We start from the raw sequence: 19,259 nt of genomic DNA on the forward strand, positions 1-19,259 counted from the left end.
GACAGAGACTAAGGAGCAGGAAATGGCCACACTGTGAGCAGGAACACAGGTTCAGCGCTAATCACGCGATGAAAAGGGCCCCACATTAGCTGGGAATCAATGGGGACTGGGGGGTCTGGAATGCATCTTGTGGAAGAATTAGAAAGGAGAAATGAGTGGGGGTTTAAATCTCATCTTATAGCAAGTGGAGCGGGTTCATGAGGATAAACTATTTTTAATCATTGCAGATAAACTACGTTTTATTCTCAAGGTGGATTTGTGAGGTTTTAGATGTTCTTTTAGTGTTTCCCTTTGTTGATGCTTTCGTTGTGAACAGAGCCCCGTATAAAAAGTTGAGGGAGGGAGGGAGGGAGGGGAGAGTGAGACAATGAATAACTCCATTCTCCTCGTCCTCTGTTCATCCCGCCCATCTATTGGTCTACGTCTCTCCGCCCTCCTCACGGAGGGGCTGCTGTTAGCAGCGGGTCTCATAGATGCCACTGCGGCCGATGTAACGCACCCATTTGATGACATCATGGTCGCTGTAGTTCAGCTTCGGCTCGAAGACCTTCAGGTAGCGCACTTTCAGTCCTGATGGAGCAAAGGGTACCTGGAAAGAGACACTTAGCTTGGTTAAACAGAGACTGCCTAAAGAAAATCATCCATCTAAAGACAACATTTCTTAACAAAACACGATGAGGTTTCATTAGTAAACATTAACTAAGATTAAAGATGTAGAAGTATTTTTCATCATCCATGTTTATCTCAGGATTTACTAATAGATTTTTAAGATCAAAATTTGGATCTGTTAACATTATTTAATGCATGGTGAGCCAATTTTTATTGACTAACATTAAAAAAAGGTTAATAAATTATGAAAAAATAATAATATATATTATAAATCGATATAATTTGTAAAGTGTTACCCCAAAACATTTTTAAACTGGCATACTATTGTTTCAGCATAACTGGTGTGCCACTTAACAGAACAAGAACACAAATTTCCATCCAGTTTTAGAGACTATGCTGTTGTAGAATAATCGCAGAACATCCTGAACAAGAAGTCAATGTCTGCATCATGTGTGAAAGAGGTTCTTCAGGGATTCAAGCTGACCTCAAAGTTCATTGAGATGGGTGGGCGAGCCCACTTCTTTTTGTCATTAGTGGGTAGCAGCTCAATCTCAGCGCTGATCTGAGACTCCTTCATACCAGCCATTCGCTTGATCCTACAAAAGAACGAACAACAAAAATCAGGTCATGGATATTCAACACCTATTTGATCCATAAATTCACATGGCTTTTCCAGTTGTTCATGAGTATTTTTAAAGAGGGCATGAAATAAATTCTCCCTATTTATTTTCGAAATGCATGTAATGAACGAATGTTTCACACTAAGGTCTATGTACATTTAATTTTTTAAGAAAACTAACCTCATAATTTTTATCAAAATTACATAACGATCTTTTCATCTGCCTCCACTTTTGAGCGCCACACCCACATCTCAATATCCAATCAACAACTGAGGAATGAAACCAAATCCATGCTCTACATTTTTTATTATTCGGTTATTCGTTACAAACTACGATGTACGTCATAACACGGAAAAAAAGATCTGCAGCTATTTCTGTTTCATCACAACTTTAAAGACAATTTTGAAAAGGAATTTAAGTTATTTGTCAGGTACCAATCCTTGGAATTAATAGCTTTAAATGATTCTATTTATTATTGTAAGGACGGGCGGGCGGATGGATGGATGGATTAAATAAAATAATTTTCCTGACTTACGGTTCTGCAACAAACTTAAAATCCACCACTATTCCCAGGTTTTCCTTCACAGTTGGAGCACAGTTTAATACGTCTTGAAGCGAGTTTGGTTTTTATCAAATCTTCACTCAGTAGAAAGGTAAAACTAAACAGTGGGATTTGAAACCGATCATTGACATATAATGTGTTGTCAGACACAACACAGGCAAACTTTACATTTTACGACTGGCAAGAAACCTCTCAACTTGGTGCATTAATTCGCCTTTGGCTAAGCCCCGCCCCCCTTAGTTACTGTTGCTACGTCCGACAAACAAACTTCATCTGGGCTCTGGTATCAACATGGCTTATGCTGTGACAGCTCTTCCTGCTGAAATTTTATTAAACTTTTATAAAGCAGCAAATAAAGTGTCCGATAGAAGTAGGCAAAAGGGGCTGCAATATACGTTTGAAGGCTATATTCACGACATACAGGTGAAATGCAAGGAACAACAAGGCATCCAAATAGAGGCAAAAGCATACCGGTCACAGTCAAAAAATGAACCACCGCATATCCTACTAATGGAGACGGAGGCTGGGACTAACAATATCAAGGAGCAACACTGTTCATGCATAGCTGGGTAGGTCTCTATTCACTTCTATAATCGTTATTACAAAGCAAACGGACTACGCGAGTATAACGTTGTATTTATTAGCAGTGTGTGCTAGACGACACTTGTCAGGATTTGACTTCGGTTTTGGGAGGGGAAAAAAACGGACACCCCCCTCCAACCTCTCTGGGAAACGCGTATCTGTGTTACAAATGCCCCAGGCACAACGTTTAACCATATTTTTGATAAAACTACGACGGTAATAGCCGGCCGAGACCAAAAATATGAGACGCCTGTGTTAAAGTCAATGGAGCGCTGTGAAAAAGTGTCGGACCTCTGTGGGAGCTCGTTCTTGGCTGCGCTGTGATTGGTCAATCTACATTCTAGGGTGTGGCTTAGCCAAAGGCGAATTGAGATTTTAACTGATACATGGATTTTAACTGATAAGGTCTATAAAACAACAGCATCAAATGTGGCTCATTCAATCAAAATTTAGAGTCATATTTGTTTTGAGTACTTATGTTGGATAATGTGACATATTCATAAGTTACAATATTGAGTATATGTCCAAGTTCCAAATAACGAGAAAATAAATCAGATTAAGTATCTTTCATTCACTGAATTATCCTAAAACATGTCTTATTTAATATCTAACCCATTTTTATTTTATTTCATTTAAATAAATAAAAAAAACTACACTATCGTTCAAAAGTTTCAGGGTGGGTAAAATTGTTGTTTATGCAAGAAGTCTTATGTGAGTTTGGTTTTATCAGTTCCTCGCTCACTAAGAAGAAGGGTAAAATGAAACAGTGGGATATGAAACTGAACATTTTGAGGGTAATATGAGATGGCCTGATCCCTGTTTACCTTGTCAAGTAGTGATTACTTTATCCCAGATACTGAAACAAATGTCTCACCATCTGCACTGGGCAACAATTTTGCCAAAACAGATGAAAATGCAAATGAAGATAATGAACTTGTACAGGTGCTGGAGATACTTTTTTTTTTTTAAATCAAGCCGTACTTCCATACAATGGCGTTCTCACTGGCTTTGTACTTGGCTTTTCCCTTCATACAGATGACCTGAACCCCACTGGTGTTGAGTGGAGTAGGAATGCGCACCTGTAGAGACACAACCGTGATTTACACAACATGTACAACCAATATAGCACTTCCACCAGTCATTTTAAGACTAATGAAGGTTATCTCTGCTGTACGTCTCACCTCTATCTTCTGTGCCAGGAGGGAGGGCTTGAAGTTGGACTTGATCACCACCTTTACCTCCAGCTTGGTGCGGCCCACCTCACGGACCAATGGGATTACGCGGAAGGGGAGGATGATGTCTTTAGTGGTGCGGTACCTGAGACAAAGCCACTGTCATTGTGTGCTTGCGGATGCGTGTCACACAGCACAGACATACACGTACACACACTGTTCACTGACCTCATGAGCTCATACTCTCCGTCGGGAGGGATGAAGCTAATACTGCGCTCGGAGTCAAACTTGCTGAGACGGACACACTGGTGGAACGTGCAGTCATCGATCGCAATGGACTGTTTCCCACTGCAGCAGGGGACACAGAGGAGAGAAACACAACAATGAAGCAACGATCAGAGACCACACACACACACATTACTCATTAAGGGTGGGTGGCATGACGTTATATACTGTGTGAGACGGTAGAAAAGAGTCAACTGGTAGAGATTTTGATATAACGCAAGACATATATTTAGATGGCTATTGGTGAGAAGGGCTACTTTATGTATTAAAATGTTAGAGTGATGAATAATGTGAAAATACAAAGTGTGACGTATCCCAAACAAGTCAAAATGTGTTTAGATGTGTTGTTAGGCACAACACAAAAAGGTGGTTTTTACGATTGTCATATGCAACTTAATGCATTAATGGAGATTTTAATTGGTACGTGGAGTCCTTCATAACATTTAGAATTTAGAGTCGAATTTGTTTTGTGTACTTGTGTCGCATAATGTGACATTAGTTTGCTACAATAACAAAAAAGTATTTTTCATTCAGTGAATTATCAAAAAAACATGTCTTATTCAATATCTAAACCAGGTTACGCTTTATTTAAAGGTGTCCTTGTTACGGAGTACTTTTTTAGATAATATTACTCTGCACATTTTACATTTAAGTACAGAGTAATATTAATTGACAGTGTATGCATGTGTTTGGTGCATGCATGGAATTACAGTAAATACATGTAACGTGTGTAACAAGGACATTGCAAAATAAAGTGTATTCTAAACCATTTTTACTTGATTTCCATTAAAAATAAATATACTACCACTTCAAAAGTTTTGGAGACGATAAAGGTCTCGTACTCACCAAGGCTGCATTTATTTGATTTAAAAAAAAAAATCTAATAAATAATCAATAAACAGTTATATTGTGAAATATTATTACAATTTAAAATAAATATTTTTCCATTGTAATATATTTTAAAATGTCATTTATTCCCACGATACTGGGAATACATTACTCCAGTCCTCAGTGTCACATGATCCTTCAGAAATCACTCTAATATGCAGATTTGCTGCTCAAGAAACACTTCTGATTATTATCAACGTTGAAAACAGTTGTGCTGCTTTAAATAGAACGATCAAAAGAAAAGCATTTATTTGAAATCTTTTATAACATTATAAATGTCTTTTCTGTCACATTTGATCAATTTAATGCATCCTTCCTGAACAAAAGAATTCATTGCTTTCAAAAATATCATACTGACCCTTAAACTTTTGAATGGTAGTATATATATATATACAGTTATTAGATTATGCAAGATTTTGGTCATACCGCCAACCTCTATTACCTATAATGCACATCATCATGTCTTTTATACTGCCATTATGTTGGGAAGGGTGTTTGCTTCTAGCACTGTGACCACAACAAAACTGCAAGGTCTGTGATTTGCCGATTCCAGATTAGAAGAAATAAAGCATTATGCTGTGGTCAGAGGCGTTTGAGGGGTCACAAGAAAAGATATCAACTTTAACAGACTCTAATGAGAGCGGCTATCAGTTCAGGTAAGAGGTTCTTCAGTAAAACAAGACAGGGGAAAGACTGTCGGTATGAGACGAGACAAATGAACTAAAGAAAAAGCTACGCTCCTTCACTACAGCTGCTAAACACCTCACTCACATACTTCCTCGCACATCAGGAGGCAAAGGCAGCGTCATCCCATGCAAAAAGATCATCTTTATTGAGACGTTTGATGGCATGACACAAGGAGAGCTGACAAACGGCTAAGACAGGACTGAGTGAAGGTGATAGATCAGGTGATGTCCGGAGTGAGAGTTACACTACCTGCCTCCCAACTCACTGAAGTCCAGCGGGAGAGAGGAGAGAGGCACACAAATCAACAGAAAAAATGGAAAAAATAAAGGGCTAAAAGAAACGGCACCTCAGAATAAAACATTCCTCAGTAAAGATACAAATACCTACCACCACAAAAGGCAACAGGGGGGGGAGAGAGAGAGAGAGAGAGAGAGAGAGAGAGAGAGAGAGAGAGAGAGAGAGAGAGAGAGAGAGAGAGAGAGAGAGAGAGAGAGAGAGAGAGAGAGAGAGACTAAAATGGTATGTTACAGAAAATAATGGAACCAGGGAGAACGAATTTGCTCCACACGAGACTTCCTGTAATTATCGTGTCCAAATGTTCTGCACTTCACGGCACATCTTACCTTTCAGCACTTTTGTACTCCTGGGTGCCCATTAGGCTTTATCAAAAATGATGCTGAGAAGGATGCTATAATCAAAATCTGATTATAGCATATCCTATAAATGATTTAGTCCTTAAAGTCGACATGAAATGGCTTTACTTCAACAAAGTGATGCACTTCCAAGTAAAACAAAACATTCAACAGGATTCAATTAGTCAGGAATTGACTGTACTGTGAAAAGTTCCTATTCTTAGACGTTACACACTTATAGCAATGCCCACATGGAGGGCAAAACAAAACAAAAGACTTAACTCAGTACACACCTTATTGATGATGCATACTATATACAGGTAAGCATATGAATGCTACACGCTAACTTCCATGTTAAGAGTTTTCCCATAGAAAACCATGATAAAGAATGTGTTTAATATGGCTTAATGCATTAAGACAGTAATATGAGAGGACCAAATTCAGTACACACGTTATTAATAAAACATGCTATTGTAAAGGTAAGCAGATCAACCCAAAATATGAGCAAGGTTCAAGTTTAACGTTAAGCATTTTCCATTGACGTACAATAACATTTTTTAGTCATACTCTGAATTCATGTGCTTGCCTGTATATAGTATGCATCATCAATAAAGTGTATATTGAATTTGATAGTATAATATCACCGTCTTAGTACATTAGGGCATGTTAAGTGTTTTTCACATTAAGTGTTTAAGAATGTCCTGCTGTTTTTAGTGATTGAAATACTGCAGCAGGAGCTGAATATGGATAGCAAGTGCCCAAAACTTGCAGTCTGTTCACATATCTTTGTTTTTGAGAGGTGATCTAAATATTCGTGGCTTGAAAAATGAAATATTTACAGGCCTAGTTCTGTGAATGTTTTACCCTCCAGGTCTCTGCCCCAGTCACGTGACTGAAAACTATAACTATTTGAGAAGTGGTTGGAGGGGAGGGATTGAAAAATATATGAAAATATAATATCACCAGTGCAGTCTCACTTGTTAACTTTTTTATTTTTTTTATTCAGGTTCTCAAATGTGGGTTTGTGAACCTCTAGGGGCTCATGTTAGAACTGCAGGTTTGTAAAATAGAGAAACAAATGCTAATTCAAGTTTTATTATTTTATATGGCAGTTAGTAAAATAAAAAACAACAACAACCTCGCGTTCAACGGTTTACTCACCCTCATATATATCCATACGAGTGTCATCCAACTCACCTCTTGACTGTGTCATCAGTAGTGCCACCTTTGCCCTGCTTGTCGATGACAATCTTGTCGTTCATGCCGAACTTGCACTCTGGCATTCCACTCAGGTAGCTCTTCATCACCACACGCCCTGACACATGGGCACTCAACACCTGACCTGCACACACACGCACAGAATACAATCACTATCGCCACAGCTATATCATGCCCACTGAAGCCCGGTGGGAGACCTCCTGGGAAAACTAGGCTGGTGCTGGAAGAGGTGTTAGTGAGGCTAGCAGGGGGACGGGGACACTTTATTGTAACAAGCACCATTCTTCGGATAAGACGTTAAACCGAGGTCCCCACTCTCTGTGGTCATTAAAAAAAATCTAAATGGCACTTCTTGTAAAGAGTAGGGGTCCTGGCCAAATTCCCTCTATTGGCCCTTATAAAACATGGCCTCCAAATAATCCCTATCCACTGAATTGGCTCTATCACTCTCTCTCCTCTCCACCTGTAGCTGGTGTGTGGTTTTTGTGGATGCTGCACACTGGTGGTGGTTGAGGAGAGACCTCTGATATGATTGTTAAAGGGATACTCTACTGGTTTTTCATATTAAACTATGTTATTCCCTTAACTAAGATGAGTTGATGCATACCTCTCTCGTCTCAGTGCGTGCACTACATCGCTGTCTTGCGGCGAAACTTTGTTAGATCTTATCTCAGCCCTGTTCATTCAATACGTGCCAAGAAGAGAAGCGACCAAACACCTCCACGTTTTCCCTATTTAAATACAGTTACCGGTACACGAGTAGTGTAACTCGACCTAGGACGGTGACACAAAATAAAACGTTGCGCTTTTCTAAGCGTGTAAAATGGATAACTATATTATATTACCATAGCAAGTGCTTGGGAGCACTTCGACTCGGCGCAGTAATCCGGGGGAGAGGATTTTTCACGAGAGATGATATTATTGCGCCGAGTCGAAGTGCTCCCAAGCACTTGCTATGGTAATACAATATAGTTATCCATTTTACACGCTTAGAAAAGCGCAACGTTTTATTTTGTGTCACCGTCCTAGGTCGAGTTACACTACTCGTGTACCGGTAACTGTAAATAGGGAAAACGTGGAGGTGTTTGGTCGCTTCTCTTCTTGGCACGTATTGAATGAACAGGGCTGAGATAAGATCTAACAAAGTTTCGCCGCAAGACAGCGATGTAGTGCACGCACTGAGACGAGAGAGGTATGCATCAACTCATCTTAGTTAAGGGAATAACATAGTTTAATATGAAAAACCAGTAGAGTATCCCTTTAAGTGCTTTGGGTGTACATTAGAACATAGTACAGCACTACATAAACGCCTCATTCATTCTTCATTCATGTGCGGTTTCATTACACAGAGATGGATGATAGTAAAATTAGTAGTACTGTAATTCTCAACCATGAGTGTACTGTAACTATTTGGCCAGTAGAAGTCAGGAACACTCACCCTGAGGTGACATCAGCAAGTTCACACTTTCCAGTACATCCAGGAAGAGTTCATTGCGGCGATATTTGATGCCTTCACGTCTCCAGCCGATCTGTCCAGTCACCTGACTGGTAATCTGAGACTGCTCCTCTTTCGTCTGAGAGGAACGGGCAAGAAAAACATTAGCACAGCCAAAAAACAAGCCAGACAATTTGCATATTGCACACTATGAGGCGTCATGGAAAAAATATCATTGAAAATATAAATGTGAGGTATAAAGCGCTGCAGGGATGACACACTTTTGTAGGCCAAAACCTGGAAACAATTTATAATTTTAACACTTCTGGCTCCATCGTCCTGAAGTCAATGGGTTTGTTGAACGGGTTTTTGGTTAAACGCCTGAAATAAGGTCTGTGATGAACACAAGCTCAAAATAGTTTCGTGTTTTATTCAACATCATAAAATACACAACCTTGTGATTTTATTTAAAGCTTCTAAATGGGACTATAGAGATTGTCGGGGACATTAACGTCAGGTAACAACAGGTAAACTCATCTATTCACAACAAGTCGCTTTCACATCCCCATCTTTATAATTGGCCCAAGTAAACTATTAGAATTCGACCTTTCAGGGAATGTTTTTTAAAATAAAGAGTTGCCAGAAGCTTAATGGTGGTGAAGTCATGTGACTGCAACAACAACAGTTGAACAGATTCACACATCGTCACATCACGCACCTGCAGCGCTTCTGTAAAGAGAGAGAAAAACAGTACAATCATACATAATAAATGCGCAAAATATAATTCACTTAAATTAACAGGTTAACAAAATGAAAAAAAAAAAAAAAATAGTAGGCTACATGCTGAGTTTTGGTTCATTTTTGTGACGGACGAGGATGATGTTTTACATGGATGTTGGAACACGAGTGAAGTTCAAAGCCTAGTTTATATAAATAAATAATAGTTTGCATCCAGATATCCGAATATGGAAACATTTGAATATGTTCTGAATGAGCAAGGTTGTCTATGTGAGCCCAACACAGGTTTCGCTTTAAATTAATTTGTTTTGGCTTGACGTTTATTTTTCATTCTGTTCACTGAAACAATTTTTTTGTGACGTGAGGGGATGTTTGTAGTCTTAATGCTTGTAAATATTTCGCTTTATTTAGCTGTATTTTAAATTGATGTAACTAGTGCAAAGTGCCCGTGCAAAAACTGTTTTTGTGTGTGTTTTTAGTAATTGTTGGTTTGGTGAGTTTGAGTGCTCATTGTTACAATTACACAGCAAAAGTTCAGTGACATTTTAATTTAATTTTAATTTTATTTGTGGTAGAAAGCAGATACTCAATAAATATGGAAACGTGAACTAACGTTACACGATTCAGGGAGCATGACACAGTGAACTCAGAGAAAACACTACGCTTGAGCAAACAGTGTGTGAATAGGCTAAACTACAAATGATGGCCGCGAATAAAATATAATGTTCAGAAGTAAACATGTAGCTGACTTAATGTTCAGCTGACAGTGTTTATGTCAGAATGATTATTTTTAAACCACAACCTTCTAACTGCTTCTTTTACCGATATATTTACTGATATCTTTTGCATTTCTAATCCAAACAACGTCAAACTCGGCACTGCACTTACTCGTGCCCGTAGCAAGACACCTGTCAAGTTTGAGATCCATCGGACTAACGGTTCGAGAGATATGCGATTAACAGACAGACACACACACAGACAGACAGACAGACGTTCCTGTAATTTATAGATAGATAATAAAATGGGGGGGTGGGTGTTAACCTGGCCCTAGCCAGATGAATTTCGCTCCGCCTAGCTTCACTCATCCATCTGGAACCGATCCATTGAAATGGCGTTTCAGAAGGCTGGGCCTTATCAAAAATCCTTGCATATGATTGGATAAGCCACTTGTCTGTCATCTTTATCGACGTGCTATTTCAACCACTCACACCGAAGCCAACCCGTGACGCTGATGAGAGCGATGGGGTGCTGCACTAGTCCCATTTCCTTAACTACCAGAGGAGCCATTTGGTAGATCAAGCTCTTGCCAAAACCGGTCGGGAGAAGGGCGAAAACATCGTTTCCACCAACAAAAGCCTTAAGAGCCGTTCTCTGATGTTCTTTTAATTAAACAATATTAGGTAGATTGGACAACACGGATGAAATAGCAGAATCAATGTTAACGCTTGCTTCCTCGATGCGAGCCGCCATTGTTGTCTGAATCAAAACAGTCTCACGGTCGCTTCTCCACTACGTCACATCTATGAAACTCATGCGTCCTGATTGGCTAAATCATAACTCATGCGTCCTGATTGGCTAAATCATAAAGTTGGTTGGAGAAATCACTCTCAATGGAAGGGGTTCCAGATGGATGTGAGTGAAGCAAGGCGGAGCGAAATTCATCTGGCTAGGGCCAGGTTAGGGGGGTATAATCTCTCTGAAAAACACAATTTTATATGTATGGCATATTTTTTAACCATGCAACAAGCGTTTTAAAAAAAATCTTGAAAAATGTCTTTAACCGTTTAACCGAGAGTATTAATCAGTCAAAATTCGTACTGTCAGTTAACCAGTTAATTATGAGCATCCCTATTGTGTTCATCTGTGAAGATGACGAAGAATTGTGTCCAAATAGTCCAAAAGCCAATGGAAAAATCCCATTGGGGTTTTATTGAGGGAACCAGAGTGATGCTAACTTCCAGGCTGGCCTACAAAAATGCCATTACCGAACTCTAGAACTGTAAAAGAATAACTGTGCTTACGTGATGCTGGACGCGGTGAGTTACAGGTCATCAGTCACGTGGTGAGCGGTGATGTGAAGACGAGGGTGTCAGAAACATTAACACACAGTTCAGTTTCCACATGCTTCAATAAAGGCTGTGCTCCATAAACTCAGATTTCCACACTTCTGCTACAGGTACATTAACAGTGTCCATTTTCATAAAGCATATTCATAAAAACAAGCGAACCATATGTGTGGAGTGTCAAGCAGGACGTACCTGGCTCTTAATACCCTGTTGAGTAATGAAGGTCTTTAAGGCTCCGGTCTCAGAGTTCTGGGGGTACCCAAAATCCAGGATCTCTTAAGTGAGGCCAAAGAGAAAAACTATGAGTATGTGTGGTACTAATACAGCAGCATTGCTCTTCCACATCCGTTGGGAATCTTTAGGCACCTCACGATCTGATCCGATTCTGGGAGTCACAACCAGATTCCAAAACAATTCTTATCTACATTTTTTGTTTCTTAATTAGTTTACTGACTTTAAATCTTACATTTATTTGTGCATTTTTTATTTAATTACTTACTTATTACTAATTACTAATCCCTTAACCCTCTGGGGTCCTTCGGATCAAATGGCCCCGAAGCGTTTAAATAAAAAAATGTAAAAAAAATCATAGCTTTATCGGAATGGTCCGAAATTTGGTGACTTTGTTGGTACTTGGTATATGAACACCCAAAAAAAATGGCGACAGGATTTGAATAGTCTAAGTGGTCGTAAAAAAAATCGTCACACTCAGGACCTTCGGGTCCAAATGGTCCCCCCATAGGAAATGAATGTGAAATTGGCAAAAATGTGAAATACTGAGTTTTTTTGTGCGTACAATCTACAAATCAGCCACGATCCAGAAAAAAGCACACAACAGTGAAGGGGTGAATCTTTAAAACATCAAGAGTGCAAAACAGACACATCCACACACACACACACTTTTATACACGTAAACACTAATAAATTCAGATTACATATAGGTTTTGAATTTTTAAAATGCTCAGTTTGTCCACCAGATGGCATCCATCTCATTTCTAAAATTGCTTTCATGAGGCCTAGGCTTGACTCTAAAATGAAATACAGCTTAAAAAAAAAAAAAAAAAAAATTATATTATATTCAATAGGAACAAAAATGTGTCATAATTATAGCATAAATATTAATTATAAATCATAAAATTATCTCAAAACACTAAAAAAGAAAAGAAAAAATATTATAAAAAACAAGTAAAAGATGATTTTTTTATATAAATATTATTCCCACCCTCCCGGACCATTTGGTCCCGAAGGTCCTGAGTGTGACTCTGAAATGAAGGACCCCAGAGGGTTAAGACATAACTGACTGTATTTATATTAATTTTGTCGTAAAAGCAGTTAACTCTTTACTCCTGTGCTGCGAACGCTCTTCTCAAGGCGAACGTGAGCATTTGAAAGCAGCCGTCTGTCAGTAAGTGAGTTTCGTTTATAGAATATATAGGCCTACTGCATTTCAAATGGCATAAATGACGCCTTCGTAGAGCATTTTGAGGAAAAACACTAAAATGCCGGCAGCCCAGACCACCCATTGTAATCATAACTGAGAAAAGCAACGCTTTCCTAGTGAAATGAAGCCTGCGATTGCCCTTGTAATTCGCTTCAACCTTATCGAACTTCAGAAGGTTCGAGGGTTTGTGTAGAATTGGAAGCAAGAAGAATACCGCTGTTTCTAGAGCACACATCGTGCCGTCGCACATCTGCGGTTTAAACAAAACTCAAAATCGTTAAAAAGAGAGACAATTTTGCCCTCTTTTTGTTCCTTTAACCTATATTGCAGTAATGCTTATATTTTATATACTTTCCCAACAATCTGGCTGGAATTTATTCTAAAAATGTGTCATTATTGCTTTCGTCCAGTGTAAAGTCTGTAAAGTCGTCCAGTGTAAAGTGAGGTTTTATAGGGAAGTCAGTGAAGTAAAGTAGCTTAAACATGTACTGGCTGTCAAAAAAAAAAAAGTCATAGCGGGAAAGAAAACTATGCTCACCAACCCATGCCATGGAGTCTTAAACATCAGGTATCACAAGGGATTTTAAGGTTATGGTACAATATAATCAGTCACGACACAGTTCTGTAAAGCTGCTTGACAGCTGAAATTGATGGCGTTTCATAATTGATTAACATTAAATTGACACTTTATTACTGTGAAGCTGCTGTGAAACAATCTGTATTGTATGAAGCACTCTATAAATGAATGTGACTTGATTTGAGCTCAAATGTAAATCAACATCGACAGCATCCATCTCAGGGAGCGGAGGAGACGTCCGTCTGTCTGTGCAGTATTTTCTTTAGGCTTCGATTTTCTCATCAACATTTCATAAAAATCAAAACCTAAAAAAACAACAGCACAACAGTTGCGGGAGAGTTCGTGTCTGGACCTGGCAGGGAAGGGAACTGCAGTATAACCAACGCTACAGTCAAGCGACACGCAAGGAGAATTCTGCTGAACGGAGAAGGGAGTCATCTTACCGTCTAGAAGCTCGTAGATCAACACAAAGTTGTTCTTGATGTTCTCCTCGCTGATCTTGCCGAAATAGGCGGTCATGACGTCACACATCTTGTAGAGGAACTCGAACACCATGGCTGCGTTGACATTCTGCTTGGTGACGGCCGCCAGCCAGATGTTGGAGCGCTTGACGTGGAAGAAGCTGGTGCGGGCGATGTTGGTGACGGGCGAGCGCACCTGCTGACGCGCGTGGATCACGTTCACACGGAACGCATCCACCGCATTCCTCCTGCAGGAAGACCATCGGGCGGTGTATTAGTCCGTTTGAAGGAATGACTCAATGATTCGCTCATTAACCGCTCATTGCCGCCACCTTCTGGCGGTTTTAGTTTCATATTAAAGGGTTAGTTCACTCAAAAATGTAATAACTCTCCCTCATGTCGTCCCAAGCCCGTCAGACCTCCGTTCATCTTCGGAACACAGTTTAAGATATTTTAGATTTAGTCCGAGAGCTTTCTGTCCCTCCATTGTAAATGTATGTACGGTATACTGTCCTTGTCCAGAAAGGACATCATCAAAGTAGTCCATGTGACATCAGTGGGTTAGTTAGAATGTGTTGAAGCATCGAAAATACATTTTGGTCCAAAAATAACAAAAACTACAACTTTATTCAGCATTGTATTGTCTTCTGGTTCTGTTGTGGATCCGCGTTCAGTGCCGCTGCTGACGTAAGACGCTGCTGACGTGTGTCTGGTGTCTGGTGTGTGTGTGTCTTTCCGGTTCTGTTGTGGATCCGCGTTCAGTGCCGCCGCTGACGTAAGACGCTGCTGACGTGTGTCTGGTGTGTGTGTGTGTGTGTGTATTCTGGTTCTGTTGTGGATCCGCGTTCAGTGCCGCCGCTGACGTGTGTCTGGTGTGTGTGTGTGTGTGTATTCTGGTTCTGTTGTGGATCCGCGTTCAGTGCCGCCGCTGACGTGTGTCTGGTGTGTGTGTGTCAGCAGCGTCTTACGTCAGCGGCGTCTCTGAACGCGGATCCACAACAGAACCGGAAGACAATACAATGCTGAATAAAGTCGTAGTTTTTGTTATTTTTGGACCAAAATGTATTTTCGATGCTTCAACACACTCTAACTAACCCACTGATGTCACATGGACTACTTTGATGATGTCTTTATTTCCTTTCTGGACAAGGACAGTATACCGTACATACATTTTCAATGGAGGGACAGAAAGCTCTCGGACTAAATCTAAAATATCTTAAACTGTGTTCTGAAGATGAACGGAGGTCTTACTGGCTTGGGACGACATGAGGGGGAGTCATTAATGACATCATTTTCATTTCTGGGTGAACTAACCCTTTAAAGTATCTTTTCAATTTTAAAATAATTTCATATATCAATGTTTAGTGGCGAGCAGGACGAGGTCGAGGGACGTGACAGAACGGCACGAGGCCGGTGGCGTGATTAATGATGAACGACGCACCGTTCTCTCACGTCCCTCGACCTGCTTACCACAGTTTTATTTTTAAAACATTATTTATGCATTTGTAACTGCAGATTAAATTCATTATGTCACCTCTGAGCTGCATTAAACAGTCTGATACATCTAAATCCCACTTCAGATGTAGCTTCTGTGTTTCCTCTGCATCGCAAAGATTGATTTTGTTGATACTGATATCATTTGATTGGTAACAGCCCTATAGTGTCTTATTCTAAATGAATTTATTGAATAAATGTAATAATTTGACATAGTAAATGATGCATAGGTTACATTTAATTAGGTAAGAAAGACATGCCCTTATAAAGTTAAAAATGCAGATAAAAGGTAAACCTCAATTTAAACGTATTGGAAAATTGTATTTTTATCACTGCTGCGAAACCACCGCACAAAATATGAAGAAAAACAAAAACTTTAGGAGTCAGCTGTTCACGCCAGTCCTAAACCTGCAAAGGTGCCAGCACAATAACACAACACACTCAGCTAAATATCGTCTGATCATCGTTATCTACAAAACCCCAGAAAATATCGAGATATTATTTTTGTCAATATCGCACAGCCTTACTATATACACGTTTTCATCCCCTCTCTCCTCCATCCCAGAGTTCCCTTTCCTCCAGGCATGCTCGACATGCACACACACGCACTGCGACTTCATCGAATGATCTCTCTTTCTCACACAGCCCTGCATGCGTGCATGAACACACACACACTGCGACAGTACGAGTTGGCAGCGATGTACAGACCCACTGTATCCATAGCAACCCTTCTCTGTACAGACCATGACTAGACGATTGTCTAAAAGTCCTCTTTATTTGATCTCACTCTCCCCTTTTTCTTTATACCCCTACTGAAGGTGCAGGTGGGAAAAAACACACAGGGGTGGGTCACAACATTTGAGTGCCATTATTCCCACGGAGGCCAAACAAATGATAGGAGCTGAAATGAACAAGCACATATCCTTGATGTTAAAACCTAGATCTACTTCCTGTTGAAGCAATTAAAGACTATTTTCTAAACACAACCACACACACATTTCACAAACCACACTGACTTACCCAATGTCATCACGGTAGACACGGGAGATCAGCACCTCGCCCTTGTGGTTGTAGATGAAGAGTCCTCCGATCATGGTGGTGGTCTTGCTCAGTGTTCACGGGCCATTTTGGAAAACTGAATAAAGAGGAAGAGCCAAGCTGTCAGTCACTGGAAAGATAATTGACCAATTGCTTTGAGTTTAAATAAAAAAATATAGAAGAAGAAAAACAACTCTCCCTTAAGGCTTAACAAGAGATTAAAAAACCTTACACCTTATAGTAATCAAGCTACTGAAAAATCCAGTCTAAATGAGCATACCGCACCAACATAAATGCAAATGTTCTTTCAACAGATCGTATAATTAAAGCAATAGTTCAAGCAAAAATGAAAATTGCACCATAATTTACTCGCCCTCAAGCCATCCTAGGTGTATCTCTCAACTCTCTTGTGAACGCGCATATTGTTTATAAAGTTAAGTATATCTTTCTTACAAAAACCCATCGCTTCGCTTCAGAAGGCATGGAGACGTATGGATTACTTTTATGATGGATGGATGCGCTTTTTTGGAGCTTCAAAAACTATTCACGCCCATTATAAAGCTGGGAAGTATTTGTAGCTGAAGCTACACATGAAGCTGTTTGTATTTAGAAAATGATGATGAAAAAATGACTGAATTTTCAATTTGGAGTGAATCTCTTTAGAGCTTCAAGACCTCAATGTACCAATCCTGCCCTCAAACTCATTTAATAGACCAATGATTAAGCCTATTAAATCATATTTGATACATCAACCACTAAACTTATCAATATGATCCAAACCGTGCAGAAAAAAAAAATACTACATGCCTTCTGATTGATAGTTCTTTTCTAGCAAGTAAAAGACGTTTTAGTATAATTGTAAAACTGCCTCCCCCTGACAACTCATACTGATATGCATTTTATAGAAGTAGTCCGCTATACTGTTATGAAGACTCATTGATTTACATAAGCTGTAGATAACAAAAAATCTCATCTTAATTTTTGGCCATATAGCCTAAATGGCAACATTTGCACCAAACTGCATAATTTTCTTCAGTTTTGTCCACTGAATTAAATGGTGATTTTCTCCTCCTCGAGTATGAGCTCCATATTCTCATAATATCATACTATAACGGGTATAAAAGCCTGATGTATCAAATATGATACAAAACAGGCAAACTATTATATTTTGTATAAAGCTTCAATATTTGACTATTATTTCATGTCAGGCTTTACAGGGTTAAAGTGACATTTCCCAGTCACTGACACACTCATATCTCTGGATGACAGGACCCCTGCCATTGAACAAAGCAGAAAAATAACAGGAACAGATAACAGTTCTTGTAATTCTAAACCAAAATGAACCTAAACATTATACAGGCGTAACCACTGAAATAAATTGAGTGAAATTAATATTGATATATAGTGAGTCCTTGTACACAAGAACATTAGTAATTGTTACTGGGACACCACCAGTTACAGTGCATATGAATATATTAGAATATTCATTAGAATATGATGCATATTTTGATGATGATGTCATTCTCAGCTCTATTGCATCCATCATGGCTGCTGATGGAAAAATAGAAGAGTTCACATGGCAATGCTGGCCGGGATATTATAATATTTTTTATTATTTCCAATAATGATTTTAATCAATATAACGTTAACTTAATAATCTGCCGCATCCATTCATGTTTGCGGATGGAGCCTCAGACCAGCCCACTGCTGACTGTCTGTATAAACACTAATAAACAAACACATTCAGTCCACTATAACGTTACATATTATAGTATTATTATGAAAAACAGATTTGATTATTTAATGTAAAATGTTTATCTGAATACACGCAATTGATTAATGTAACGTTAGAGGTAACGTTAACGTTATGTGACGCTAGCCGCAGCTCTTCCATTCAAACGCACAGACATCACGATTTTAAACGTTTTATGTTAAATAACGGATCCCAACTAATCCATGTTATTCATTTAACATGTTTCCATTAGTGAATATAACGTAAAACACCCCGACTCCGGCTAATTAGCTGGTTAAGCTAACTAACTAGCCCAGCTCGGTTGTGTCACGACTGACCGGACCGGTGTCTTCACTCACTCACTCACTCACTCACTCACCTCTGCGTGTCTGTCTCGGTGTCTCCCTCCGGACCGGACCGAACCGGCTCAGCTCAGCAGAGACAGATGCGTTCGGTTCTGACCGAAGCTCAGAGTTATTGAGAGTATCTGGTGTTTTAGGATGCGGTCACCGTTCACTCATGAATCCAAGATGTCGCCCGCTGCTCCCTCCCTCTCTCTGCTGCCGTCAGCTGACACACACACACACACACACACACACCTCTATGATACTCGGTTTCGCAGTCTTCGTGGGGAGTGGACTCTCCATAGACATAATGGTTTTTATACTGTACAAACATTTTCTATTACTATTCTATGCCCTAACACTACCCCAACACACACACTTTCATGTTTTATGGGGACTTATTTCCATAGACTTTATACTGTACAAACTATATTCTATATTCTATCCCCACACATCACAGAAAACGTAGGCTACAATATTTTCAAAAAACATAACTTAGTATGATTTATAAGCTGTTTTCCTCATGGGGACCAAAAAATGTCCCCACATGGACAAGATTAAGATATTGCCATCTTTGTGGACACACACACACACACACACACACTGTTGGTTTCATGATATGACCGAGGCATCCCATCCTTCTTTTTCTTTTCTCTTTCTTAAAGTTATGTGTAAATT

The 19,259-nt window shown here is 39.5% G+C and overlaps 1 protein-coding gene across 1 annotated transcript; it reads right to left on the bottom strand.

The window, feature by feature from the left end:
* Positions 1–251: 251 nt before the first annotated feature.
* ap2m1b (adaptor related protein complex 2 subunit mu 1b) lies at positions 252–18,810 on the bottom strand. The gene is made up of 13 exons (XM_056234190.1): positions 18,617–18,810; positions 16,488–16,602; positions 13,956–14,221; positions 11,687–11,769; positions 11,450–11,455; positions 8,694–8,829; positions 7,235–7,379; positions 5,655–5,669; positions 3,774–3,893; positions 3,555–3,690; positions 3,355–3,452; positions 1,094–1,205; positions 252–589 (listed from the first exon to the last, which is right to left on the bottom strand). Exons 2-13 carry the CDS (start codon positions 16,559–16,561, stop codon positions 455–457), a joined length of 1,326 nt encoding a protein of 441 aa, XP_056090165.1. The 5' UTR covers positions 16,562–16,602; positions 18,617–18,810; the 3' UTR covers positions 252–454.
* Positions 18,811–19,259: the final 449 nt, after the last annotated feature.

This window comes from Rhinichthys klamathensis, unplaced genomic scaffold, assembly GCF_029890125.1.
Source record: "Rhinichthys klamathensis goyatoka isolate OS25496 unplaced genomic scaffold, OSU_Roscu_1.1 h1tg000391l_1, whole genome shotgun sequence".
NCBI classification, from domain to species: Eukaryota; Metazoa; Chordata; class Actinopteri; order Cypriniformes; family Leuciscidae; genus Rhinichthys; species Rhinichthys klamathensis.

Bases quoted from the DNA above. Each gene is read 5' to 3' on its own strand.
- ap2m1b (XM_056234190.1), bottom strand. From the start codon at position 16,561: ATGATCGGAGGACTCTTCATCTACAACCACAAGGGCGAGGTGCTGATC. The intron at 3,453-3,554 runs GTGAGACGTACA...GTGTCTCTACAG, and splicing joins TCCTGGCACAGAAGATAGAG to GTGCGCATTCCTACTCCACT. The intron at 1,206-3,354 runs GTACGGCTTGAT...GTTCTTTTGTAG, and splicing joins GAGAACGCCATTGTATGGAA to GATCAAGCGAATGGCTGGTA.